At 41.0% G+C, this 27,740-nt stretch overlaps 2 protein-coding genes across 4 annotated transcripts in view; both read left to right on the forward strand.

Annotated features, from left to right (window-relative positions):
* The first annotated feature begins 249 nt into the window (after positions 1 to 249).
* Positions 250 to 27,740, forward strand: part of xrn2 (5'-3' exoribonuclease 2) — a 33,616-nt gene continuing 6,125 nt past the window's right edge. The window contains exons 1-28 of one of the 3 annotated variants that reach the window (XM_029462782.1): positions 250 to 481; positions 1,262 to 1,389; positions 1,882 to 1,993; positions 2,207 to 2,318; positions 2,505 to 2,563; positions 2,728 to 2,817; positions 3,156 to 3,228; positions 3,580 to 3,630; positions 3,778 to 3,935; positions 4,350 to 4,424; positions 4,662 to 4,795; positions 5,172 to 5,229; positions 5,335 to 5,442; positions 5,613 to 5,657; positions 6,015 to 6,146; positions 6,393 to 6,437; positions 9,951 to 10,045; positions 14,177 to 14,312; positions 17,755 to 17,862; positions 18,013 to 18,102; positions 18,270 to 18,342; positions 18,674 to 18,757; positions 19,054 to 19,151; positions 20,660 to 20,739; positions 20,834 to 20,890; positions 21,126 to 21,194; positions 21,662 to 21,790; positions 23,131 to 23,252. In XM_029462782.1, coding sequence (XP_029318642.1) covers positions 407 to 481; positions 1,262 to 1,389; positions 1,882 to 1,993; positions 2,207 to 2,318; positions 2,505 to 2,563; positions 2,728 to 2,817; positions 3,156 to 3,228; positions 3,580 to 3,630; positions 3,778 to 3,935; positions 4,350 to 4,424; positions 4,662 to 4,795; positions 5,172 to 5,229; positions 5,335 to 5,442; positions 5,613 to 5,657; positions 6,015 to 6,146; positions 6,393 to 6,437; positions 9,951 to 10,045; positions 14,177 to 14,312; positions 17,755 to 17,862; positions 18,013 to 18,102; positions 18,270 to 18,342; positions 18,674 to 18,757; positions 19,054 to 19,151; positions 20,660 to 20,739; positions 20,834 to 20,890; positions 21,126 to 21,194; positions 21,662 to 21,790; positions 23,131 to 23,252 — 2,596 coding nt within the window. In that variant the 5' untranslated portion in view covers positions 250 to 406. The remainder of the gene's footprint in view (positions 482 to 1,261; positions 1,390 to 1,881; positions 1,994 to 2,206; positions 2,319 to 2,504; positions 2,564 to 2,727; positions 2,818 to 3,155; positions 3,229 to 3,579; positions 3,631 to 3,777; positions 3,936 to 4,349; positions 4,425 to 4,661; positions 4,796 to 5,171; positions 5,230 to 5,334; positions 5,443 to 5,612; positions 5,658 to 6,014; positions 6,147 to 6,392; positions 6,438 to 9,950; positions 10,046 to 14,176; positions 14,313 to 17,754; positions 17,863 to 18,012; positions 18,103 to 18,269; positions 18,343 to 18,673; positions 18,758 to 19,053; positions 19,152 to 20,659; positions 20,740 to 20,833; positions 20,891 to 21,125; positions 21,195 to 21,661; positions 21,791 to 23,130; positions 23,253 to 27,740) is intronic. The other 2 variants (XM_029462781.1, XM_029462783.1) reach the window with 2 other exon arrangements.
* On the forward strand, positions 23,748 to 26,287 carry LOC115029004 (keratin-associated protein 4-5-like). Its single transcript, XM_029463002.1, has 2 exons — positions 23,748 to 23,845; positions 25,690 to 26,287. Exons 1-2 carry the CDS (start codon positions 23,748 to 23,750, stop codon positions 26,285 to 26,287), a joined length of 696 nt encoding a protein of 231 aa, XP_029318862.1.

The raw sequence follows: 27,740 nt of genomic DNA on the forward strand, positions 1-27,740 counted from the left end.
TACATACTTTTCCTGAAGTAACATTTTCAATGCTGGAATTTTAGATTTGACTAACTAATATGTGTACAGTGTGGTGTAAGTATTTTTACTTAAGTGAAGATGAATACTTCTTCCACCACTGAGAACTGAGAATACCTAAATAAAACATTGTACAGAATGCTTCCTTGTTGCTGCAGTACCGTTTATAGCCATTGGGAGTCGCTGTGGGCACGTTCGGCTCTGCTGAATACTCCGGAAACAGCCGACATGAACCGGAAACTGTACTTTACGGCCATGGCCAACAGCATGTAGCCGAAGTGTTGTACTCATCCACAACAATTCTCGTGTTTTAATTAAGCTATTTTAACTGTTTCTCTACAATTTCTAATTTTTTATTAGCTGACAGAGAAGCAATTATTCACCGGAGATGGGAGTCCCGGCGTTTTTCCGTTGGCTTAGCCGAAAATATGCGTCAATCGTTGTGCATTGTGTTGAGGAGAAGGTAAGGGGATAGCATGTTAGCTAGCAGCCGACATCGTTTACATGTCGCATTAACGTTGGCGGGAAGATTTTAACGTGCTATATCTTTATAAATCTTTTTTTTAAACTGATTTCAGGCTGTTATGTGTTTTCTTGGCCGTCAATGCTGCGTCGTCGATTCATTTGTCGTGTTTTGACTGTTCGTCTCAAACCACACGTTAAAGCCGGAAGTTTGTGGACTTCTAAGTGAGATTGTAAACAAAACTGCGTTGTTTATACTTAACTTTGGACTCCCAACAAACACGTATTTATTTAGCGCAGTGATTCTTGAGGTTAATCAGCCGTGTCTTCACAGGGGGCCATGCTCCCAGCTCTATATTTAATATAACTCTTAAAACACACGGCAGATGTGTCTTTTTATTTCTCAGCGAGAGTGCATATTAATACACATTAGCTTTACTGTCAGACAGGCTCTGGTACACTTTATAGTTTTAGAATATTATAAATCTTTAATGTTAATGTTTCCTGTCTTACAACCATTATGTCTATACAGATTGTGGTGAAGCTGAGGTGTAGCAGATGCATTGCAGACACACCTAAAAACCACCTCAGCTATTAGCTAACACCATAAATACTACCACAATATCATGAAATAAAAACACTCATTCGATTAAAGTCGAGGTGCAATTTCTTTCAAAAGCTATTTGTCGTATGTAATGAGTGTCAGTTGTCTAGGCCGGTTAAAAAAAATTTAAGATCTGATTTCTTCAAAAAAAGTGAATTGTGTTGTTTATCTTCGCAGGGGAAAGAATGCAATGGAGTCCGTATTCCTGTTGATACGACCAAGCCAAACCCCAACGAGGTGGAATTCGACAATTTGTACTTGGACATGAACGGGATCATTCACCCTTGTACACATCCAGAGGACAAGTAGGGACCTCTGTGCAGTTTGGACATTTGAAACTCAATACATTATGTTTGCAATTTATTTTAGGGATAACTGTTATTGTTCTGTGTCTGGGTCACCGTTTTGGTTTGACCCCTTTCTCTCTGTTATGACACAAAAAAAAGCCAAATGCTTAACTTTTCATTGTCTGTTTTTATTATCGGCAGTCCTTACACTTAGTGGAATGTGTGATAATGGGGCATGTCACCCTCCTTGTTGGCTAAATGCATGCCCTTTGTCAGCCGGCCACCCCCTAGTAGCAGACATTAAGACATTATGGGGGGGGTTCGTTGCAGGTGAAAAATAATAAACAATTTAATTGATTTTTGAAAGCTAGTAGTTGCAGCCCCAGATTGCATTCAGAGTGATGAAAGGACACTTTTGTAAATGGGAAAACTAAAATGAAACCATAGCAAGCACAAGTCCCCCCCCCCCCATACATACATACTTCACAATCTGACCTCTGCTGTCCACAGAGCGGCTCCCAAAAATGAAGACGAGATGATGGTCGCCATTTTCGAGTACATAGACCGCCTCTTCAATATTGTGCGGCCCAGGAGAGTTCTGTACATGGCCATCGATGGAGTGGTAAGAAACCTTCAGTGACGGAAACCTGCAGAGCAACGTTTTGACTTCTGTCAGAGAAACATTTATTAGATTTAAAGCTGTGTCCACTTGAGGTGACATCAATATTTGTTATGACTTCAAGTTGGATCAAACATTTATTCGCTGAAATGGAGGTGTGTCTGAACATCTGCGCTTGGTGTGAGAAGTTGTGCTCTCCCTGTTTAACTCCACCAGGCTCCACGGGCCAAGATGAACCAGCAGCGCTCTCGGCGGTTCCGAGCCTCCAAAGAAGGAGTGGAGTTGGTGGAGGAGAAGGATCGCATCAGGGAGGAGATCATCCAGAGAGGTGTGTGTGATTCTTTTAAATCCCTACAAGGACGTTTCCTCCTCCAGGACGGTATTTTCTCTGAGCTTCAGGGCAGAACATATTGATTGTAACTTCATAATACCTGAATGGACTCACTCTGGATGGGTAACTGAATCCTCTCTAACCCTTCATGCAGCCTCACGTGTTGTGTCATTTCCTCTACAGGAGGTTATCTTCCACCGGAGGGGGTTAAAGAGAGATTTGACAGCAACTGCATCACTCCAGTAAGTGAGATGCATCTTTTTAGTCTTTCATACTTATTACTGGATATTAAACTACTGTAATGTTTGTTATTTGTTTGTTTATTATTATTATTTTTACTGTTTTCATGATGCAAAATTGGCAGCCTTGGAAACGCATGTTATTTATATCTTTAACTTGTCTGCAGGGAACAGAGTTCATGGACAACCTGGCACAGTGTCTCCGATACTACGTCGCTGACAGACTCAGCAATGACCCCGGCTGGAGGAACATCACGGTGTGTAACTTGTCAACGATCGAGTGCCTCTAGTATTTACATTTCTTTATTTTTGTATGTTTTAATATCGGGCTATAATTGTTTTGGCCACCATCATCGTGTAGTGAAGATCTGATACATGACAGCCCTACATATTATACATTATTATAATTATCAGCTACAACCACATGATATGCAACGTATTTACACGTGTTTTATAAACTGAATGCTTCAAACAGAAAAACAGTTGAGAGATTAATAAACAATGAATTGATCTTTTTTGAACTTAATGTTTTGAGCTGTGTGTTGCACGCTGGTTGTGTTCAGTCACTGACCTTTAGTTCCTTCTTATTATCCAGGTGTTGCTGTCTGATGCCAGCGTTCCCGGTGAAGGTGAACACAAGATCATGGACTACATCCGGAGACAGAGAGGTACAGCTGCCGTACTCTGATTACTCTGATGAGCTTTAATGATTCATGTCTGTTGTAATACAAAGGAGCACCGTAAAGCACTTGTACTCTGGCAGGATGCATCATAAACAACCAATGTTGTAAAACCACACATACCACCCTCGTATCTTTACAACAGAAAAGACCAAACGTGCAAAAAAATAAAATATGAATTTAAAAGCAAATGCAAAACGCAAGACGACACACAAATCAATATCGCACTTTATTTCTAGTTTTCTAGTTTTTGAATCTCATGTGAGACTTTGATCTGAGGGGCAGAAACGTCTGCAGTCACATATTTTGTTGACTTTTGTTTGTGATTCACTTTTGCAGCTCAACCCAACCACGACCCCAACACGCACCACTGCCTGTGTGGCGCTGACGGTAAGTCAGAGTAAATGCAATGAGAACGTGTCAGATGTGAATCTATTCTAGTCAGTCAGAAGGGACCTTGATTTAGCGTTCGACTACTTTGTAAACAACCGCATCGGGAAATAACGTTTTTCTTCTTCCCTTGTGATGACTGATCAGCTGACCTGATCATGCTGGGCCTGGCCACCCATGAGCCGAACTTCACCATCATCAGAGAGGAGTTCAAACCCAACAAACCCCGGCCCTGTGCGCTCTGCGGGCAGACCGGTCATGAAATCAAAGATTGTCAGGGGACGGCCAGAGAGAAACAGGGAGAGGTGAGCTCAGCCTGGAGTCTAAGCTTCTGTCAGTCCCTTTGTGACAGAACTTTTGCTTAAATGTCAGAACTAAGAGTAGAAATTGCGTATTTAAAACTCTACTTTAGATACAAAGAAAACATCAGATATTTGTTTTAATTTGTCATAAATGTTTTTAATGAACTTTGTCACAAGCGTTTTGATGTCAGTCAGCCGGTGCTGTGAAGCGACGTGGACGTTTCACAGCAACGTGAATGTAAAATGAAAGGTTCTCCTGCCGCCTTGTGATCGCTATCATTTCCCGTCCGGCCGAGACTTTGACTGTTTATGTATCAACGATATCTTTGTCATTTTTGCAGATTCGTTATTGTTCAGTGTTCAACTCTCCGATTCTATATTTAGAAATGACACGTTCTGTCTTTTCTTCTCGTTCAGCACGATGAGTTTGCAGACTCGATGCCGGCGTCTGAACAGGAGTTCATATTCATCAGACTCTGTGTGCTGCGCGAGGTACGATGTTAATCTTCTGTGGAGGAATAAATCATGTGTGGCGCCACAGTGCGTCTTTAATGAAGGTCACACAATATGTAGACGTTAGTCCTCTAATTAAAGTCTAACTAATGTTTGTCATTAGACTTTATGTCACAGAGGTGCTACATTTCATGCTCTGTCTTGTTTATGTTGCTCATCGCATTTATTCTTTCATTCTAGTCATGAAATAATTCTGCCTTCCCTCCATGTTATCAGTACCTGGCCAGAGAGCTCACCATGGCCAGTCTCCCGTTTCCCTTCGACTTTGAGAGGAGCATCGACGACTGGGTCTTCATGTGCTTCTTTGTTGGAAATGACTTCCTGCCACACCTGCCGTCCTTAGAGATCAGGTGAGCTTCAGGGCGCGCTGTCTCATTTCAAGACGATAGAAAGTACGGATGTATAATAAATGCACTTCTGCAGCTACAGGATTTATTCTTTACGCAGACTCAAATATTCCAGAGTTTCTCAAGACTTGTGCTTTCTTTAAGCTTCACAAGCACCGGGTTAATTGCAGGGCAGTTGTGTTGCTTCACTCTATGAGAGTAATGAGGCTGTTTATCTCTGCAGTGATCTGCCATCACTTCACTTTAACCTCCAACACTAATCAGACTGAAAACTGGTAAAGAAGCTTTGTGTAAGGATAAAATGGACGTGGCTGCTGTTTAATGTCCTGACTCAACGACTTCTCTTTAATCCTTCCCCGGTGTTGTGTTTGTCTTGCAGAGAGGGAGCGATAGATCGACTGGTCAACATCTACAAAGACATTGTGCACAAAACTGGAGTGAGTTCTCAGCACGTGTTTGTGTCGCTCAGTGTTTCCTGCTGTGGGTTTCTTTGTGTAAAGCAGACCCGGCACTGTGACATAACAGCCCGCGTTTATCTGCAGGGCTACCTGACGGAGAATGGCTACGTCAACCTGGAGAGAGTGGAGCTGATCATGCAGGCGGTGGGCGTGGCTGAGGACAACATCTTCAAGAAACGCAAAGAGGACGACGTAAGACTTCAGCAGCTTCACACGGAGATCGTTGAATTAAAATCATAACTTTTCAAACGTTAGACTGAAGTTGTTGCAGGACTTCTCGTGTTTACACGATGATAACTTGGTTTGTCGAACTTTGATTAAATGTTCTCCGACTGATGAGTCTCACGTCTTCTTTCCTTCAGGAAGGTTTCAAGAGAAGAATGAAAGACAAGCGGAAGAGGATGAAGGTGAGTAAAGAGATGATGAAACGGTTTTGTCTTTTAATACAAGCTGGAAAATGTTACCTGATAAAACTCCCTGATATAAAATCATGTAGAAGAGAAACGTCAGTATTTAAATCTAGAGCCGTGTTCAGTAAACACATGTCCCCGTGTTTGAATCCTCCAGCGAGTGTGACGCACACATACTTTGACTGACACAAACGTTACTTCTGATTATTTTATTGACATTTTAATCGCATCATTTTTCTTTCTTTTTATGAAATGTTTTCAGAGTACGGTGCCGTCTACATTTAACTGGGCCGAACACTCAAAGGTTCTTCGGCAGCTGTCGCTCATATACGGACTGTTTTGTCATTATGACAGGTGGAGCAGCGCGGCCCCGCCCACATGACCTCGGGCCAATTTGCCCCTCAGGCTCTGGGGAGGAGGGACCGACCCGAGGCCGTCCAGAACGCCCGGCACCAGGCCTTCGACATGAGGATGCAATCCAACAAGGTCCGACTCGTCGGTTATGTCAGACGTTGAGTTTCTGTGCCGCTCTGGATAAATGATTCTGAAGTTTCAGGATTTAAAAACTTTAAAGTATTTTCATCATGTTATAGACTTTTATCAGTTTGAAGCTGATATAAGTGAATAATATCTCATTTTAAGTCCGAAGGGGAGGGCTCCTGATCTGAGTTCAACATGTTGCATCAGTGCAGTCGTAAGGAAGAAGGTTTTACTCTCTTCTTGTTTCTCCAGGATGCAGCTCAGTCCCTGAAGGCCACGATAAAGAACGGTGGCAATGTAAGTCCTTACTGACGTTTCAGAGTTAAACCCTGGAGTCATTTATGAGAGGAGGTTCATCCCTTTATTAGCAAAAGGTTGCCGTTGAGTCCAAGACCAGAGCTGTAGTCGAGCGTAGAGTCCAAGACCAGAGCTGTAGTCGAGCGTTGAGTCCAAGACCAGAGCTGTAGTCGAGCGTAGAGTCCAAGACCAGAGCTGTAGTCGAGCGTAGAGTCCAAGACCAGGGCTGTAGTCGAGCGTAGAGTCCAAGACCAGAGCTGTAGTCGAGCGTTGAGTCCAAGACCAGAGCTGTAGTCGAGCGTAGAGTCCAAGACCAGAGCTGTAGTCGAGCGTAGAGTCCAAGACCAGGGCTGTAGTCGAGCGTTGAGTCCAAGACCAGAGCTGTAGTCGAGCGTTGAGTCCAAGACCAGAGCTGTAGTCGAGCGTAGAGTCCAAGACCAGGGCTGTAGTCGAGCGTAGAGTCCAAGACCAGAGCTGTAGTCGAGCGTTGAGTCCAAGACCAGAGCTGTAGTCGAGCGTAGAGTCCAAGACCAGAGCTGTAGTCGAGCGTAGAGTCCAAGACCAGAGGCTGTAGTCGAGCGTAGAGTCCAAGACCAGAGGCTGTAGTCGAGCGTAGAGTCCAAGACCAGGGCTGTAGTCGAGCGTAGAGTCCAAGACCAGGGCTGTAGTCGAGCGTAGAGTCCAAGACCAGAGGCTGTAGTCGAGCGTAGAGTCCAAGACCAGGGCTGTAGTCGAGCGTAGAGTCCAAGACCAGGGCTGTAGTCGAGCGTAGAGTCCAAGACCAGGGCTGTAGTCGAGCGTAGAGTCCAAGACCAGAGCTGTAGTCGAGCGTAGAGTCCAAGACCAGAGCTGTAGTCGAGCGTAGAGTCCAAGACCAGAGCTGTAGTCGAGCGTAGAGTCCAAGACCAGAGCTGTAGTCGAGCGTAGAGTCCAAGACCAGAGCTGTAGTCGAGCGTAGAGTCCAAGACCAGGGCTGTAGTCGAGCGTAGAGTCCAAGACCAGAGCTGTAGTCGAGCGTAGAGTCCAAGACCAGAGCTGTAGTCGAGCGTAGAGTCCAAGACCAGAGCTGTAGTCGAGCGTAGAGTCCAAGACCAGGGCTGTAGTCGAGCGTAGAGTCCAAGACCAGAGCTGTAGTCGAGCGTTGAGTCCAAGACCAGAGCTGTAGTCGAGCGTAGAGTCCAAGACCAGAGCTGTAGTCGAGCGTTGAGTCCAAGACCAGAGCTGTAGTCGAGCGTAGAGTCCAAGACCAGAGCTGTAGTCGAGCGTTGAGTCCAAGACCAGAGCTGTAGTCGAGCGTAGAGTCCAAGACCAGGGCTGTAGTCGAGCGTAGAGTCCAAGACCAGAGCTGTAGTCGAGCGTAGAGTCCAAGACGAGGGCTGTAGTCGAGCGTTGAGTCCAAGACCAGAGCTGTAGTCGAGCGTAGAGTCCAAGACCAGAGCTGTAGTCGAGCGTAGAGTCCAAGACCAGAGCTGTAGTCGAGCGTTGAGTCCAAGACCAGAGCTGTAGTCGAGCGTTGAGTCCAAGACCAGAGCTGTAGTCGAGCGTAGAGTCCAAGACGAGGGCTGTAGTCGAGCGTTGAGAGCTAAGCGAGTTCTGTGCAACATCATAAAAGACGATCAGTCTTTCTAATGCGAATCCTCTGGAACACGCTCATTCCAGTTAATGTTAATGTTAATGTTAATGTAGGCCCATAATACTTAGCGTTACATAAGACATTACGAGTCGGCTCCCTCCGTGTCTCTAATGACGCTGCATATCAGAGAGCAACAACATATAAAGTAGCATGAAGACTACGCACTTATGTTGCTCTCTGACTTGCAGCCAGAGTTTATCATCACATACATGAGTAACTGATGGTACAATCAGCAGTACAGGGCATCGATACGTGCGTCGGCTTTCTACTTTAAAAACAGACTCGTGGCCACATGACGTTGGATTTACAAGCAGCTCGGTGTCGATGTGTTGAGGGCGTTCTGTACAGATGATCGATGTGCGCCTCCCTCTTCACCCGCCGGCAAATGTTTTGATATTTCTGGTCAACGGTTTACTCGTGTGCCGTGGTGCTGAGTTTAAATATGACAAATACATTTGGTGCTTTTCAAAGCAAATGTTGATTTAATAGTGATTTTAATCGGGTTAATTAATCATCATATTAATCCTTAGTGGACGAGTCTTCCCTGTCGTCTTCAAACACTTTGACTTTACCATATTCTGCTTTCCTTATGTTCATTAATCCAGCTGAAGGAGTCGGCAGAGATCATCCACTCGGTGTTTGATAGTAATTCTGATGGAAATCTGAAAATATTGATTTCTACTTCTTCAAAACACATTATGTCCAAAATCAAAGCCACCTTTCCTTTAACAAACTATAAACATGTAAACCTTAAAGTGGTTAAAATGTGTCGTCGTTTTGAAACTGGCTCCTTTTTATTTAGCGGGTATTCTCAGTTAGGTTGAGACGGATTGCACTGAACCGTCTGTTCTTCATATATATATATATATATATATATATATATATATATATATATATATATATATATATATATATATATATATATATATATATATATATATATATATATATATATATATATATATATATTCTTTCCTTTCCACCCACCCACTGACAATAGGCAGCCTCGCATTAGCACATGAATGAAAAACCGCACAAAGGTTTCAGAATAAAAGGAAGTAGAGATTTATTTTTATTCAGACGGGAAGCAGAGTTAACGTCTTCACATTATAATCCTCTGGTTGTTTGTATGATGGAGCAACAAATACAGCACATGCTCCTGAAACTCTTCATTTGTGCTACAATGACCATAACATACTGTAATTGTTTATATTCATAAATATATTTAAATTAAAGACGTCACTGATCGTGTCTTCACAGAATATAGTGTGTTAAAGAGCACGTCTGCCAAGGATCAAATGTTAGAGATGAATGAATGAACTCACTCAGAATAGTTTTATAGTGTCTTTTGTCTCCTGTGGTAATAAACTGAATATATTTGGTATTTTTAAATGTTGATGCAGATTTTACAAACTATTTGATCGAGCAACTTAATCCATAATGACGGTTACATTAAGTTGCAGCTCTTATAGTATTGGATGCATTTGCATTTATTTTGTGTATATTTAAGTGACAAACTGTTTTCTCCCTAAAAAGGAAAATGGATGTAAAGAAGACGAGTTTAAAACAAATCTAAATTGACAGTTTAAATAATTTCCCCCTAAAACAAAAAAGACAAACGATTAAATCAAACCATTTTAAATAATACTTTGAATGTTGTTTGTGTTTTCCCTCAAACAATTAACGTTTTGTTTAATATGTAAATGTTTTGAGGGACTTCACACCGCTCGTAAAAGTTAAATGACCTGTAGTTTCAGTTGTCAAACGTACCGGAGGAGAAGTACAATCGTACGATAAGATGTGACTTTTGAAGTTATGTTTGTTCGGATCATAAAAACGAATGTTTGTGACTTTTTGTATGTTTTTGTTTTCTCGCTCAGTCGTCTGCGGGGCCCAGCGGCAGCACGGACGGCAGGGGCATGAAGAGGAAAGCTGATGACAGTGACAGCGAGCCGGAGCCCGAAGACAACGTCAGGTAAACCTGCAGGGTCTTAGTGGAGGGAGGGGTCTTAGTGGAGGGAGGGGTCTTAGTGGAGGCAGGAGTACCTGAGTTACTTTTAAAAGAGTTATAATAAATCGATGCTGCAGAATTACAGTTAACACTTTTATTATTCCTCACATTCTTAACCATGGCGCCTACATTACCCATAATGCAACTCGTCTGCCAGCAGCTCAGTCGGATTGTGATGTGTTATGCTAGTAGCGGCTAATGTATCCTGGAGCGATGATGAGCAGCGGGCTTGTTCTAATTCTCAAATGTTTTCCTCTCGTGATGCAAAAGATGAATAAACAAAACTACAGTAAAAGTTTAGCAGATAAATCTTTAGCATCGCCGTCAAACCGCTCGAACACTTTGTCTCTGACATCATCTCTAACCGTAAACCAATCAAAGCAACTCATCACACCTGCACACGTGATGACGCGGTTAATTACTGACTTATTGCAGCTTTTTGAAGCATCTAGAAAGAAAATGAATCTGTTTACAGGATTTACAGGTTGGATTATTATTATTATTATTATTATTATTAAAGATCCTCTGATACAAATATTTCATGTTCTACAATCAAATGACCGTATGTTGCACTAAATACAAAATAATAATATCACAACTCATTATTTTAGACACAAATAGCTGGTATAGCAGTATGTTTGCAGTGAGTGTCACCAGACGGCATGTAGTTAATAAAATGTCTTTAAAATAAATCAGGGAACATATTAACAAACACAACCGCAGAGATTCACTCATTAATGCCACAGGGCTGCAGCACAAGCTGTTTAACTCTCTCCACACACACACACACACACCCACACACACACCCACACCCCACTTCTCTCTGCATGTGATTAATATGTGAAGCAGGAATATTCGAGTAATTTCCTCTGACGCACTCGTCAAAGCTGCTAAATCCATCGGGCTAAATTGGTATTCATGGAGGCTTTCCTCTCAGGAGCCGGCGCTCCCCGCGGGCTGCGCCGAGGATCCACGACACAGATGCTCGGACGGCCTTGATTATGTGTGCAGAACGATATCTCCGCCCCAAATCTACCAAGAAGTCAAAGCCATTAAACTATTCCAGCAGCAGGGAGGAAGTTAATGCATTTTCCAGCCTATAGAACAACACGCAGCCTTTTAATAAGCAAATGTATCGTTTAGGTACATTTGCTCTACAAACATGTGATTGTCTCATCCAAGAGTCACTTACGCTCACGTTCAGAGGTGGAATAATTTATATTTTCAAGGTCGCAAACGATGGAAGTGTTTAAAGCCACAGCGTCCAGACAGTTGATCCGCTAACTTGCGTTCCAGTGGTGTAAATACTATACTATACTATAATTTACTATACTATACTATAATTTACTATATTATAATTTACTATACTATAATTTACTATATTATAATTTACTATAATTTACTATATTATAATTTACTATACTATAATTTACTATACTATACTATACTATAATTTACTATATTATAATTTACTATACTATAATTTACTATACTATAATTTACTATACTATAATTTACTATATTATAATTTACTATACTATAATTTACTATATTATAATTTACTATACTATAATTTACTATATTATAATTTACTCTACTATAATTTACTATATTATACTATAATTTACTTTATTATAATTTACTATACTATACTATAATTTACTATACTATAATTTAATTTACTAAAATTTAATTTACTATACTATAATTTACTATACTATAATTTACTTTACTATACTATAATTTAATTTACTATACTATAATTTACTATAATTTACTATACTATAATTTAATTTACTATAATTTAATTTACTATACTATAATTTAATTTACTATAATTACTATATTATAATTTAATTTACTATGCTATAATTTACTATACTATAATTTACTATAATTTAATTTACTATAATTTAATTTACTATACTATAATTTACTATACTATAATTTACTATAATTTAATTTACTATACTATACTATAATTTACTATATTATACTATAATTTACTATAATTTAATTTACTATAATTTACTATACTATACTATAATTTACTATACTATAATTTAATTTACTAAAATTTAATTTACTATACTATAATTTACTATACTATAATTTACTTTACTATACTATAATTTAATTTACTATACTATAATTTACTATAATTTACTATACTATAATTTAATTTACTATAATTTAATTTACTATACTATAATTTAATTTACTATACTATAATTTAATTTACTATACTATAATTTAATTTACTATACTATAATTTACTATACTATAATTTAATTTACTATACTATAATTTACTATACTATAATTTACTATACTATAACTAATAAGTTACTATACTATAATTTACTATACTATAATTTAATTACTATACTATAATATACTATACTATAATTTACTATACTAATAATTTACTATACTATAATTTACTATACTATAAGTTACTATACTATACTATATTTAATTTACTATACTATAATTTAATTTACTATACATTAATTTACTATATTTAATTTACTATACTATAATATACTATACTATAATTTACTATACTATAATTTACTATACTATACTATAATTTAATTACTATACTATAATTTAATTTACTATACTATAATTTACTATAATTTAATTTACTATACTATAATATACTATACTATAATTTACTATACTATAATTTACTATCTATAATATACTATACTATAATTTACTATACTATAATTTACTATCTATAATTTAATTTACTATACTATAATTATTTACTATACATAAAATTTACTATACTAGAATTATTACTATACTATAATTAATTTACTATACTATAATTTAACTTACTATACTATAATTTACTATACTATAATTTACTATACTATACTATAATTTACTATACTATAATTTAATTTACTATACTATAATTTACTATACTATAATTTACTATAATTACTATACTATACTATAATTTACTATACTATAATTTACTATACTATAATTTAATTACTATACTATAATTTAACTATACTATATTACTATACTATAATTTAATTTACTATACTATAATTAATTACTATACTAATTACTATACTATAATTTACTATACTATAATATTACTATACTATACTATAATTTACTATACTATAATTTACTATACTATTACTACTATATTTACTATACTATAATTTACTATACTATAATTTACTATACTATATACTATAATTTACTATACTATAATTTACTATACTATAATTACTATACTATACTATAATTTACTATACTATAATTTACTATACTATAATTTACTATACTATACTATAATTTACTATACTATAATTTACTATACTATAATTTACTATACTATAATTATAATTACTATACTATAATTTACTATACTATATTACTATACTATAATTTACTATACTATAATTTACTATACTATACATATTTACTATACTATAATTATAATTTACTATACTATAATTTACTATACTATACTATAATTTTACTATACTATAATTTACTATACTATAATGTACATATACTATACTAGAATTTACTATACTATTAATTTACTATACAGAATTACTTACTAAATTTAATTTACTATACTATAAGTTAATTTACTATACTATACTATAATTTAATTACTATACTATAATTTAACTTACTATACTATAATTTACTATACTATAATTTACTATAACTATACTATAATTTACTATACTATAATTTTACTATACTAATATTACTATAATATACTATTACTATAATTTACTATACTATATATTTACTATACTATAATTACTATAATTTACTATACTATAATTACTATACTATAATTTACTATACTATACTATAATTTACTATACTATACTATAATATACTATACTATAATTTACTATACTATAATTTACTATACTATAATTTACTATACTATAATTTACTATACTATAATTTACTATACAGCAAAGAGGATCTGCTCTCAATGTCTTTGACTGCAAAGGTTTATACGTTTATACTTCAGCGCTGTTCCTTTAAGAGTTTAGTCAGTAAAGTATAATGTGCACTTTGCATGTCTGTGCTGCAGGTTGTGGGAGGATGGCTGGAAGCAGAGATACTTCAAGACCAAGTTTGATGTGGACGCGTCTGATGACGACTTCAGGAAGAAGGTGGTGCAGTCGTACGTGGAGGGTCTCTGCTGGGTGCTGCGCTACTATTACCAGGTAACACTGAAGCACGGATACAGTGTCATGACCTGAACTGCAGAGGGGTAACGATTCTCTGCTACAAGAACACTGAGGTAGATTCACTTCATACATTTAAAGACGTGCAGTCTACACTTAAAAGTAAACTTAAAAATAGAACTGCAATGTTCATTACAGCCAGCCGTCCTCCATTCTTAGTCTACTAACACTCGTATGATTGTGTTGATTTTAAAGGTTCAATGTGTAAGATGAGCCAGAATTAACTAACATCATCAGAGTGTGAAGAGGTCACAGTGTTGAAATTAAACACGTCTGTGTGTCAGATATCTCCTGAAGGTAGCATGCTAACAGCTAGCTGCGCTGCGTCCAGGCTGTAATGCCACGTGTTCCTCTAGAGGTGATAGTGAGTCACTGCAGCTGCTCAGGACAGAGAGAAGAAGAACAGCTGCCTGACGGCCTGGTATTACAGCCATGTTCCTGTTTGATTACATTCAAAGTGGTAGAAAGCTGGTTTCTTTAAACCAACATTTGAATCATAGAATTGTCCTTTCAGTATTTCATGTTGTTTTCTGAACAGTTCACCACAAAACACTCGCAGGAAGTAAACAACTTAACCAAAAGAATGACTTTATACCAGCTGCTGTAAAGTTTCTACTCTGTTTGTAGAAGTCCTAACACGTACTCGTGTGATTGAGGCTCTGGTAGTTTGATGAGGCTTCAGTCTCTTTTTAAATTATTATTTTTAACCAAATTCAGTTTAGAATTGATCTCAGGTTTTTCACTCGTTCTGGCCGAAGGAAAGACGTCTAATGGACTTCCTGTCGAGTGTCTCAACACACAACCCTCCACACAGCCGAGACTTCAGGGTCTCGACACACAACCCTCCACACAGCCGAGACTTCAGGGTCTCGACACACAACCCTCCACACAGCCGAGACTTCAGGGTCTCGACACACAACCCTCCACACAGCCGAGACTTCAGGGTCTCGACACACAACCCTCCACACAGCCGAGACTTCAGGGTCTCGACACACAACCCTCCAAACAGCCGAGACTTCAGGGTCTCGACACACAACCCTCCACACAGCCGAGACTTCAGGGTCTCGACACACAACCCTCCACACAGCCGAGACTTCAGGGTCTCGACACACAAACCTCCACACAGCCGAGACTTCAGGGTCTCGACACACAAACCTCCACACAGCTGAGACTTCAGGGTCTCGACACACAACCCTCCACACAGCTGAGACTTCAGGGTCTCGACACACAACCCTCCACACAGCCGAGACTTCAGGGTCTCCACTTTATTGTTTGCAGTGCGATTATACACTAAATCATTTTATTGTTGTAAAATATTTATCTTTATCTTGAAATGAAATGATCAGCTGCGGGCCCTCTTCAGAAGAGCCGGGGCGTCTCGGGCTGAGCCGGGGGGGATTTGTCCGGGCTGATTGTGAGCTGTCTATATGCACGCTCGGTGTTGACTCCACATGTTCGCCAATCCAAAGCCCCTCTCAGGGGGCCGTTCTGGATGAATTCATTAGCGGGCCCTCGGCGGGCGGGGACGTGTCTGCGCTCTGCTGCCACACATTCACGGTTCTGTCCGCTGCCGCCGCCGCCGCAGAGTTATGGTCACGCACACCTCGCCAAATGATCAGAGCGGTTTATCCAAAACATTCACACTTTGTTCTCAGATGTGTGTGAGCCGCCTTCACACCTAAAGAGATCTGTTCTTTAGTTATAAAACTGACAAACGTTTCTGATTTATTCTCAATCAATTAGAAGTTTTTCCGCTTAATTACTTGAATTGTATTTGAATCCCAGGTTCAGCTTTTGTTTCTGTGCTGTGGTTCCGTGTTGGAACATTTGTGGACCAACCTCAACAAAATATTAAACACGTCAGAAGCATTTCTTTAAGATTTACCTGAAACTGCACAAACAGTTTGTTCTGAGTTACTCCAGTGTTGAAGAATTCAAATGCATTTAAGTGGGAGAAACACAAATCAGGCCTGCCTGGATACTAGATGATAAATATATATATATATATATTAATTGACTGACTGATATTCAGTGATGCATCAGACAAAACTTTCAACAAGTCATTGATTAATTTATCAACAAATGAGCGACTACTGAGAGAACTGTATTTCCAGTTTTGATCTTGAGATTAAATCTGAATTGGTTATTTAAAAAGGATTTATTATTTAATAATCAATTTGTTTGTCAGAAATGTTCTAGTTCCTCGCGGGAGGATTTAGTTGTTTATATTGTCGGAACACATTTTGGTTTTGCACATTTGTTAGTCGTCACATTTAATCGACTTCATCAGAAAACATGATGAAGATTTTAATTGGTAACGGAAGTGTTTTTATAACGGACGATAAGAGTGACTGATCCTGATGAGAGGACGGTGAAGCTCGTTTACTGCGGAGCGTTTCTCCTTCAGTCAGCTGTTTTCATTGAATGTTTTATTTGTTGTGGTCTCTGACCCACCGGCCGAGCTCACAACATTTCTCATTAAGATAAATGATCTGTGATTATTTGTGTGGAGGCTGGAGCCTCCTCCAGCTTCTCGTGCTAAAGTCTCGTATTATCATTTGAATGAGATGATAATGGAGAGACCGGCTGAGATGTAAGGATCGCTGGACGCATCAGCGAGGGGCTCGTTTTCTCAGAGGTGGATTGTGGGAAGTGAAGGTCGTGCTTTGGTGCGAGGCGTGTTTGCTCGGGAAGGATAAGTGGTCCGATGCAGGGTTAGATTTCTATTGCTGCTCCTCTTCTTCGCTACCACACAAACATGAGGAGGGGAATTATTTCTGAGACGCAAGAGCCTCTCAGACGGTGCTGCAGAACATTCTCACCCCCAGACGCTCGACCGTTAACGGTGCAGTCCAGTCCTCCGAGGACTCGTCGATTTTTGCGCCGCTGTAGTTCACGCAGCACACACACACACACACACCACCAAGTTTGAAATGCATGTTCCTTTATACAGTTTAAAACCCTGTGATCAGGATTCAGGCCTGTGAAGGTCTCTAAATGTCAGCGTCTGCACGCTGGTCTGCTCAGGCTGGATTTTAAGATTTATGCTGCGTTGGAACTTTTGTGGAGAAAAAGGGCAAAGAAGCTTTTATTTCCTCGACGTCTTTAAAGTGTCTTCTCATTTTATCAGTCAAGAAATAACTTGTAACACTTCTAAATGTTCTGCCGTTGTGCAGGTCTTTAATTAAACTGTGGTTCAGTCTCAGATTTGCTCCTTTTTACAGGTTTATTTCAAAATGTATTAAAAATCTTTGGACTATTGAACAAAACGTGAAGACGAGTCGGGGATGGTGACTTGTATTTTTGAACCTTCATGTAACAGACTTGATGACGTTAAGATCCACAGATCTTGCTAAATGCTCAGCTCTCTGATTCCTCCCGACCTGTGAAGTGATATCCGTCTGATTGTGTTGCTCTGCAGGGCTGCGCCTCCTGGAAGTGGTACTTCCCGTTCCACTACGCTCCGTTCGCCTCCGACTTCAAAGACATCAAAGGGATGTTCACCGATTTTGAGAAGGAGACCAAACCGGTGAGAATGGACTGAACTTGTTTCTCTGCTTTGTCTTCTGGATATGTTCTCGCAGCCCTGTGGAAGAACTCATGGTTACCTTTAAGATCTTTGACATGAATAATCCTCGTTACAATGGTAAAAACAAGAATAACTTGTGTTGTTGTGCAGTTCAAGCCACTGGAGCAGCTGATGGGAGTGTTTCCTGCTGCCAGCGGTAACTTCCTGCCCACAACATGGAGGAGCCTGATGAGCAGTCCTGTAAGTGTCGCGTTCAGAGGTCTTTAAAGTGTTAGGTTTCAACATATGTTTGGATAAAAGAACAGATCTGCAGGGAATAAACTTCTTTTCACTCGACTTCAGCGTGAAATGATGAGGCGGCTCTTTTCGAGTCTCATCACATTTATTTTAAATGCTTCTTGTGACAGGAGTCTTCCATCATCGACTTCTACCCCGACGACTTTGCCATTGATCTCAACGGCAAGAAATACGCCTGGCAGGGTGAGTCCCTTACTTAATATAGTTATCACTACTTAATAACTTTTAAAGGTTGTATCTTTAACATCATGAATCTACAAGGGACATAATTAACCGCTCGCTTGTTGGCCGTGACTGGATAAACAGGAAGCAACATGGCCGCCTGCTGATTTACTTTGTTGTTCCCTCTGAACAATCCACAGAAATCTATTTCTGAACAGATTTGAGGCGATGAACAATCTTTTTATTTTGGAAGGACAGCGTGTAGTTTGACAGTTGTTGGATTATTAGATCTACTTTCTTCATGTCACTCAGTGGCACATTACTTTCCTGTATATGTGCTTTTATTTTGAAGGTGTGGCCTTGTTGCCTTTCGTGGATGAACGCCGGCTGTGGGCGGCTCTGGCTGACGTTTACCCAAACCTCACACCTGAGGAACGTGAGTGAACCAGATGTTTGTGTTGACGTGATTTAGTGTTAATTTAATGTTTAGACTTCAGTGATAGCTTGAGCTTATATTTGTAGTTCTGAGCAACAACGCTGCACATCTGAAGTGATGGAGCGATTGTCCAGCTGCCATGAGCGCAGTTAAGAATGAAGTCTTCTGTTTGTTATTTCCGACATGGCTCGTCTGTGTTTGTCTTGTTTCATTCGCTCGGCCTCTCCGCCCATTCCCTCTGTCTTCTACGTCGTGTTGTTCCCTCCCTGAGCACAGCTTCTTCTCTTCTGTTTCAGGGAGAAGAAACAGTATGGGCAGCGACCTGATGTTCCTCGGAAAGTCTCACCCGCTCTTCGACTTCATCCATGAACTCTACCGCACAGAATCTCAGGAGGTAACAGAACTCGACTCACAGCTGGTGTTTCAGCGTCTGTCTTCGGAAAATCACCTGAGTTTCTTTTTAAAGCCTCAAACAGTCGATGCACTTTTAGACGGGAAGCAACAGGGGCTGATGGGAAATGTAGTCTTAATTTGGTCAAGTACTTGTACTTCCACGACGTCTCAGAAGATGTTGAACTCTTCCCCACTATCTATAATACATCTATTTCATAACTTTAGTTACTTTGCAGATGAACACGTAATGAAAATGTAACTAACGAATCAATAAAGCTAAAACTTTATTGATTCCTTGGTGAAACAACGAGCTGAACGAGCTGCCCAGCAGTAAATTAAGTGATTTTAAATTGAGCCAATAAAGTGATGAGCATATTAATAATTGTAATAATCGTTGCAGCTTAACTCTAAACTATAAAGTAAAAGTCCTGCGTTGAAAAGATAAATGTTTACGTTGTTGTATTGATGCTTTTCTGAAGTAAAACTTCTGATTACTTCCTGAATGGGAGCTCCAACACACAGCGTCTGAAGAGTTTCACAATAAATTAGATTATATAGCAACTAGCTTCATTGCTGATTTCCATTTGATATCTTTACTGGGGAGTAATGCATCATGCAGCTTCCTCTCAGCTTTAACACGTGTCTGTAATAATGATGATCATCACCTCCAGGAAGACATCTGCATTACTCGCTGCGTCATTCTGCTGCAGATGTTTGTGCAGCTGAGCAGGTGTCGTCTGCGAGAGAAGCAAAACAATACAGAAGCACGTGAACCAGGATGAGACGGATACTTTACTGAGAACAAGATGCAGATCTGAAGTTCTCTTATCTACTCGAGTGTTGACGATGTCCTAAAGAACGAAGGAAATGCAGATTCACTGTTTTAAAGTCTGACTGATGGTCGAGCTGAAGTGTCTCCTGGTGAATCTCTCGCGGCGTCTTCAGAACATTACGTCATCTTGTTGCATCTTCTGCGATGATTTAATGTGAAATGATCTCCGACTCCCCGTGTCGTGTTCAGTCGTGAATAGAAACATAAATTACTCATTTTGATTTCCCTATTTTATTCAAGATTTAGTTTAGAATGAAAAGCTGTCGAGTGTTTACAAAGTAAAGCAGCACGTTAGCAGAGTGGCGTCTATATACACACGCACACACACACACACACACACACACACACACACACACACACACACACACACACACACACACGCACGCGCGCGCGCGATGTGTTCAGGCTCAGTTTAGAGACATTACTCACGTGTGACTAGCGTCTTCTGTGCAAAGCTGACACGCTGTCCAGAATGGGAAGAGTTCTTCCTCTGGGGATAAACATGATGAGTGTTCTCATGTCGGCGGGATAGAAACGACTTGAAGTAATTATCTGTGATTCACATTATTCACTAAGACCACGCGCTTCATTCAAACTGGAGGATTCTAATGATGTGTTTGTTTGTTCTGGTCGGTAAATATAACGTATTCCCTGAAACGCACCGTCTCCTCCTCCAGAGCACTGAGATCCCTGCAGAGCTGTGCCACGGGATCCTCGGGACGTTAAATCTTGACGAGAGCCCGATCCTCCCAGACAAGTGAGGACGTGCTTCATTCTCACTTTGTGTTTAACAAACTCAACTGAAGGACGACACCGACTTGTTAACTCTTTTTCTGACATGTCTCCTTCAGGTTGGTGACGTCACCCATCCCAACGCTGCGTGACATTTCTCAGAACAGCGCCATCGGGTAAGAAACTCCTCAACATTCACTGAGAACAGTTTACAGTTGAGCGTGTTTGAATGACGTCACAACGACTCATCTGGTCCCACACTGTTCTGTGTACATGTACACACACTCCCGTGTTCATCCTACTTACATCTCCAGACTTCATCACAAGCGTTATCCTCCACATCAAACCTCACAAGCTCAGCATCTGTTGAGGCTTTGAACAATGTGAACTAACAAGTCTTTTGCTTTGCAGAGTGAAGTTCAAGGATCCACACTTTGCAGATGAGTTTGTGTTCAAGGCGGTTCTTCTCTCTGGAGCCAAGTGAGCGGGTTTTCTTTATTAAACTTTTTAAACTCTTCGTGTTCAGGTGCGAATAGTTTTATTAAAGGCTGCGATATTCTTTAATATCGTATTGTCAAAATATCACAAGACGTGTGTGTGTGTGTGTGTGTGTGTGTGTGTGTGTGTGTGTGAACGAGGCGTGCGTTGGTCCAATTCTTCTTTGAATAAAAAGTTTGTATGAATTTCACTTTTCAGCTAATTATTATAATTTGTATTCGTTACTCGTCTTTCAGTTGTTTTCATCAAACGTGTAAATAAGAACAAATGCGTGGCCAATGGAGGAGCCCGCAGCGACGCTCATTGTGTTGGAGTTCTACAAACACTTGGTGTCTGTAGGAATCTATTGCCAGTTTAATTTATTAGAAATGAATGAGTCTCTGCAGGAATGACGGCACGCTTCTCTCTGTCATTTAAAGTCTGAGGTTTTAACTCGCTGTGTTTTTAAGGATGCCCAACAAGGTCCTGAAGCCAGGGGACTGGGAGAAGGGGAACAGGGAATCATGGAGACCCCAGCTCGGCTTCAACCAGCACAGACAGCAGGCTCACCTGGACCAGTCCGGCTTCCGGTCTCTGGGGTAAGTTCCTCTGCTACGTTTACATTCAAGCATTTAGGAAGTCACATCTGTCTGAAGCTGTGACTTCATTTGTTGGAAAGGTTCTCGCAGATCGACGAGTGGGGGAAAGATAACATAAAAAACAAAGTTCTTCCACTGTCCCATGATGTGACTTATGAAACGTTTGTGAAAGCTTTCCCGTGTCTGCAGTTTAATAAACAAGCAAACACACCTGCAGGGTGCGATGATGTCATCTGTGTTAAACAATGGCCGCTGATTCTGCAGTGACTCAGTGTTTAGATTTGTACCGTGCTTTAAAAAGGAAAATGTTTAAATGTCCCCCCCCCCCCCCCACCACCACAACGCTCCCCATTAACCAGCCATCCTTGATTATGATCTCAGCGCTCTCCTCCACACGTTGATATTATCATTAAGGAAATGTGAATAATTGAACATCTGGCTCGGTCCGACCGCCGCGTTTGGGAATTAATTATGCACGGCTTTGAAGAAAGCGAATGTTTTCCAAATGTTTTCTGTTTTCCCTCCTAAACTAAGTCGTTAATTCAGGCAGTTATGTGCTTTGATGGGGCCAAACGGGCAGCTGCTCGGAGGCTGGGGAGCAGGGAAACCTGGAGAACGGTTTTGCTTTGAATTCAAGTCGTTGAGCGACTGAGTGTTGGACTCTGACAGGTTCCCGTCTGAAACCTCTACAGAAAACGCAACACGAGTTGAGCGGTTACATGTTGAGTATTCAGTATCGTCGTCTGAATATTAAATCGGGAGCAACATTCAGCGTCCAACATGTAGACGAGAGCCTTCTTATGTCGAGTCAAATAAATCTGCACGACTGGTCGTCGATTAACAAACGGCGATAACTTGAAGTATTTAAGAATAGTTTAGTGGCAGAAGGTAATAAATGTTTGTAAGATGTGCTTCATGTTAACCTTTAATACAGTTCTTTACGTCGACGTCTCGGGGCTCGTTTAGTTGTTCGAGTCAGTCGATACAAATGTATAGAGAAGCGATGACAAAGGAAGGGACACGAAAGTACTCTCACCACCCGGACCTTCAGGGCCCGCCGTGTTGACCCCTGACCGTCTCCTCCATGTGGGATGTTTCCTTAAAGGTCAACCGCTGCGACTCCATCCTGCAGGGCGCCGCTGCGACCAATCAAACACCTGCACGCGCTTCTCCCTGCTGGATTACTTTGCAACAGGAACATTATATTTAACTCGCAATAAAAGTTTTTAAATAAGTTGCCGCTGCTGAACTTAAAAACACATTTCAAGTGCAACGTTTGAATATAACGATGAGGAAAATGTGAACGAGCTTCTGACTCTGAACGCTTTGTGTCTCTTCAGTCACAGTATGAACAGAAACCAACGTGGCAGCGGAGGACAGTACAGCAACACCCCGCCGCCAAACGCCTACCAGCAAGGGAACTACCGAGCGCCTCACAGCGGAGGACACCAGCCTTTCCAACGTAAGAGACACACACACACACACACACACAGAGATGTGAATCTGTTATTTGAATCCGGCCTTCATGTTCAGTGCATGTCCCCCCCCCCCCCTCCCCCAGGATGTGAAACCATTTTAAATTGTGTGCATTGTTGGATTCTGGGCTGTAGCCTTGTACTGAACAATGCATCTGATGGTCTGTATTATTACAACCATACTTAATATGCTGGTGCCGTTCAGATGGAACATTCCTCCCTCAACATGTTCCTCTGAAGTCGTCTTCCTACAACAGGAACTCAAGGAAGTGACGTTTTGTGACGATAGGTTTGTTCTTGCTAGCTGATACCGATAATTATCGTTTCTCATGACCGACGAGAGAACCTGAGGGTAAGAGGCTGAGACGTGATCAAAGATGGAGGGTTTAACATGCCAAACAACAGTTTGTCTTCTTCTAATATGAACTGTTATTATTTCACTTTGTACCAGCTGCTAGACTCCGGCTCTTTGAGAACACATAATGTTGGAGCAGAATCTGTCCCCCGGCTCCTGGTCACGCTGTGCGCTCGGCCTCGACCCCGCGGTCCTCTGCCAGCTCTTCTCCAGTTTGACTTTGATGTGCCAATTTGCAAGTAGATGAATAATCTCATCTGCCCACTGATGGCGTGCGGGGGAGTCGCAGCTATTCTGGTGGCACTTGATGCAAATGGGGAGTTTTGGCTCCTCTGAATCGCAGCAGCACCTCCCCTGGCCTCCGCTGCTCGTTCTTAATGTTAATCTTCCAATTAGTGAAACAGGATATTCTTTTTTTAATCCCTATATTTCTTCCATCATCGTTTGGGCAAATGATTACTTGGTGTGTGATTCTCGGCCTGATTCTGTTATTGTATCGTGTATTGCATCAAGCACATGGAGCTTAAACGCTGTTGTTGGCGGTCGCTCTGTTGGTACGTTTGATGTCTGCTGATTTACTTCTTCTAAAGTTGTAAACCTCGGACTCTTTCCTTCAGTGGTGATCGCAAATGACTCTGGGAATGTTCTGCTTGACGTTGCTGGTGAAGTCTGCACGTACGCAGATGTGTGGAGGAAATTATCCAGTGACAAAACAAATGCACAAAGGAGGTCTGCACACTGTAAAGCTCCTAATGAATCATTTATTTTCTCTTTATGGCAACGAACAGATCAAAACGTAACAGAGAAAATGTAATATTGGTATCCCGAGGAATGTGATTATCCACACAAGTAGGCCTGATCCTGCCGCAGGAGGCCGGAGCCGGGCTTTTGTCCAGATAACACTTTCTCAGGGCCGATCCTCTGCTCGGCCAGTAATCACTGCAGGCTTTGCCGCTCTGGGCTTTTGTGATTTTTTTTTTTTGGGGGGGGGGGGGGGGGGGTTGGTTGCTGATTAGCGTTGTGGGAGACCCGGGCCAGTAATGAGACTGTCGAGTGGCTCCGCTGGACACAGTGGCCCACTCTGATAAAAGCATCCGGGAGGACCCCGTTTGATTGGGTGTGAGATGCTCTGAAGAGGGTTGAAACCAAAGTTAACTTCCCCCTTTGACGGCGCTGCTACCTCCTGCGGTGATGTGTCAACACGCTGCCTCTGAAACATGCTGCGGGGCTTTGTGCGCCACAGCCAGACCAGCTGGTGTTTAATAACCGGCCGGGGAGGCTCTGCTGGTGGCCATTATTGTCTTTGACACACAGTGACACCAAATTTTAACCAGGGTAAGCAAAGTAACGGATTCATCCAGCGGCCACAGAGGCCGATAAGCCCCCGAACTCCCCGACCACTTGAGAATAACAACTGCACATAATGGCTGCTGGACCACAAGGATAACAAGGAGGCACCACATACATGGGGCCTTGGTCAGAACAGGATTTCTATTTTCACAAAACCTCTCTCATATTTTATAAAACATATATTTATTCTTTAAAACTTCTGAACAATCCAGGAGACTTTTGTTGTTTTCCTCAAGAGATTAGTTTCCTGGAGCCTCGTCTCGCTGCGTAGTGTAGAAACTCACTGATTTAAGCTCTGCCGCTTCAGAAGCATCTTCAGAACATCGGGGACTTAAACTGAAACTTTACGAGGTCACAAGGTCTTTGAGCATTTGACGACAACTCAATATGTATCGACTCCAAGGACGTCGTGATGAACAAAACAAACAAATTAGCTCACAAGTTTGAGGTTAAGGCGTATGAAAGGTTTTGTTGGATATAAATCTTAAGGGTGGAACAACGTTCTCGGGATCTTTAAGGCTTCGGGGCTCAATACTTTTTGAATACCGAGCAAAATGTGTCTTTGGCTGTCAAAGAATATTTTGAATAGTAAAGGGCGGCCGTCTGCTCTCAGCGCACCGTAAGACTGGAGTCACTTTCATTGATGGAAAATGTAACATGAGGACGATCTGAATGAGGAATAACCAACAACCGTAATGATGGCGAGAACTCTGCCGCAGAGATGGCAGTCCTAGTACTTGCTGCAGTCCTAGTACTTGCTGCAGTCCTAGTACTTGCTGCATTCCTAGTACTTGCTGCTGTCCTAGTACTTGCTGCATTCCTAGTACTTGCTGCAGTCCTAGTACTTGCTGCAGTCCTAGTACTTGCTGCAGTCCTAGTACTTGCTGCAGTCCTAGTACTTGCTGCAGTCCTAGTACTTGCTGCATTCCTAGTACTTGCTGCAGTCCTAGTACTTGCTGCAGTCCTAGTACTTGCTGCAGTCCTAGTACTTGCTGCATTCCTAGTACTTGCTGCAGTCCTAGTACTTGCTGCAGTCCTAGTACTTGCTGCAGTCCTAGTACTTGCTGCATTCCTAGTACTTGCTGCATTCCTAGTACTTGCTGCTGTCCTAGTACTTGCTGCAGTCCTAGTACTTGCTGCAGTCCTAGTACTTGCTGCTGTCCTAGTACTTGCTGCATTCCTAGTACTTGCTGCAGTCCTAGTACTTGCTGCATTCCTAGTACTTGCTGCAGTCCTAGTACTTGCTGCATTCCTAGTACTTGCTGCTGTCCTAGTACTTGCTGCAGTCCTAGTACTTGCTGCATTCCTAGTACTTGACTTGCTGCAGTCCTAGTACTTGCTGCAGTCCTAGTACTTGCTGCATTCCTAGTACTTGCTGCATTCCTAGTACTTGCTGCAGTCCTAGTACTTGCTGCATCCTAGTACTTGCTGCAGTCTAGACTTGCTGCATTCCTAGTACTTGCTGCTGTCCTAGTACTTGCTGCAGTCCTAGTACTTGCTGCATTCCTAGTACTTGCTGCAGTCCTAGTACTTGCTGCATTCCTAGTACTTGCTGCATTCCTAGTACTTGCTGCAGTCCTAGTACTTGCTGCATTCCTAGTACTTGCTGCTGTCCTAGTACTTGCTGCAGTCCTAGTACTTGCTGCAGTCCTAGTACTTGCTTGCAGTCTCGTACTTGCTGCAGTCCTAGTACTTGCTGCAGTCCTCGTACTTGCTGCAGTCCTATTACTTGCTGCTGTCCTCGTACTTGTACTATTTAAACTGAAAACACGCTTTTTATAAGACAGTCGAGTAGTTCAAACCCGTTTGTTTATAAGAACCTTTGTCCGTCATTTTGAGTTTAGTGTCGGATTATTGGATGTTCGCTCATGTGCAGCGTAATTAAACACTGATGCCTTTTAGAACTGCGTCTTGCTTTGTCTTTGTCCTGGATGTCGTATATCGTCTGCTTCATGACATCAAACATTATGAACCTGATGGTTCTTCGTTATGTGTCCACCAGACAAATCTTCAGATCAGAACCAACGCGTCTCCTCCGTCTCTCATTTAGATGTTTTCGTCTCTTCTGAAAATGAAGTCTCTGGTTGTGCAGCAGCAGAAGAAGGTTTGTGAGTCCGGCTGGACGCTGAGCTGAGTCAAACAGTCTCTGAACTAATTGAAAAGAGGTGGAGCGAGGCGTTTAGTTGTTTAGAGCGGTTGTAATCCCGGCATTAATACAGTGGACGCAGCGTGTTTTAAGGATTTAAAGCGTAATCCTTGTTGGCTTTTGTCCGGCGCAGACTGGAGGTCTATACACTTTCAGATCATTGTTAATTAAGGAGATTGACAGGTGTCCACTTGTAATTCTCTCTTTTGAGTCATCGCTGGCGAAGAGGACAAGAAGACCGGCGTGTTGTGGAGTTATAATTGGAGCCCAACTGGGTGGTCCACTTAAAGTTTGTTGGTGGAGATAATCAAACATGGAAACTGAACGACAAAAACAAAATGATGTGTCGACAGCAGTCGGCCTGCCGGCTGGTGATTGTGTGTATTTACTACATTTGGCAACAGAACAGGTGGAATATTTAAGAAATAAAAACTGATTCAGTGTTTTCTTACTTTTTAATGAGTTCCAGAACGCTGAAGTCTCATTAGTGTCCAAAGTCTCTACTGATGTTTGTCCTTTGATAAGTATCAGACATTTTATTTCTAATTACATTCTTAATTTACAGTAGGATACGTTGTGTCGGGTTCGTGTTAGTTAAATGGCTTAAATAGTTTTGGTGTCCAG

The sequence above is a fragment of the Cottoperca gobio genome, chromosome 24 (genome assembly GCF_900634415.1).
Source record: "Cottoperca gobio chromosome 24, fCotGob3.1, whole genome shotgun sequence".
Taxonomy (NCBI): domain Eukaryota; kingdom Metazoa; phylum Chordata; class Actinopteri; order Perciformes; family Bovichtidae; genus Cottoperca; species Cottoperca gobio.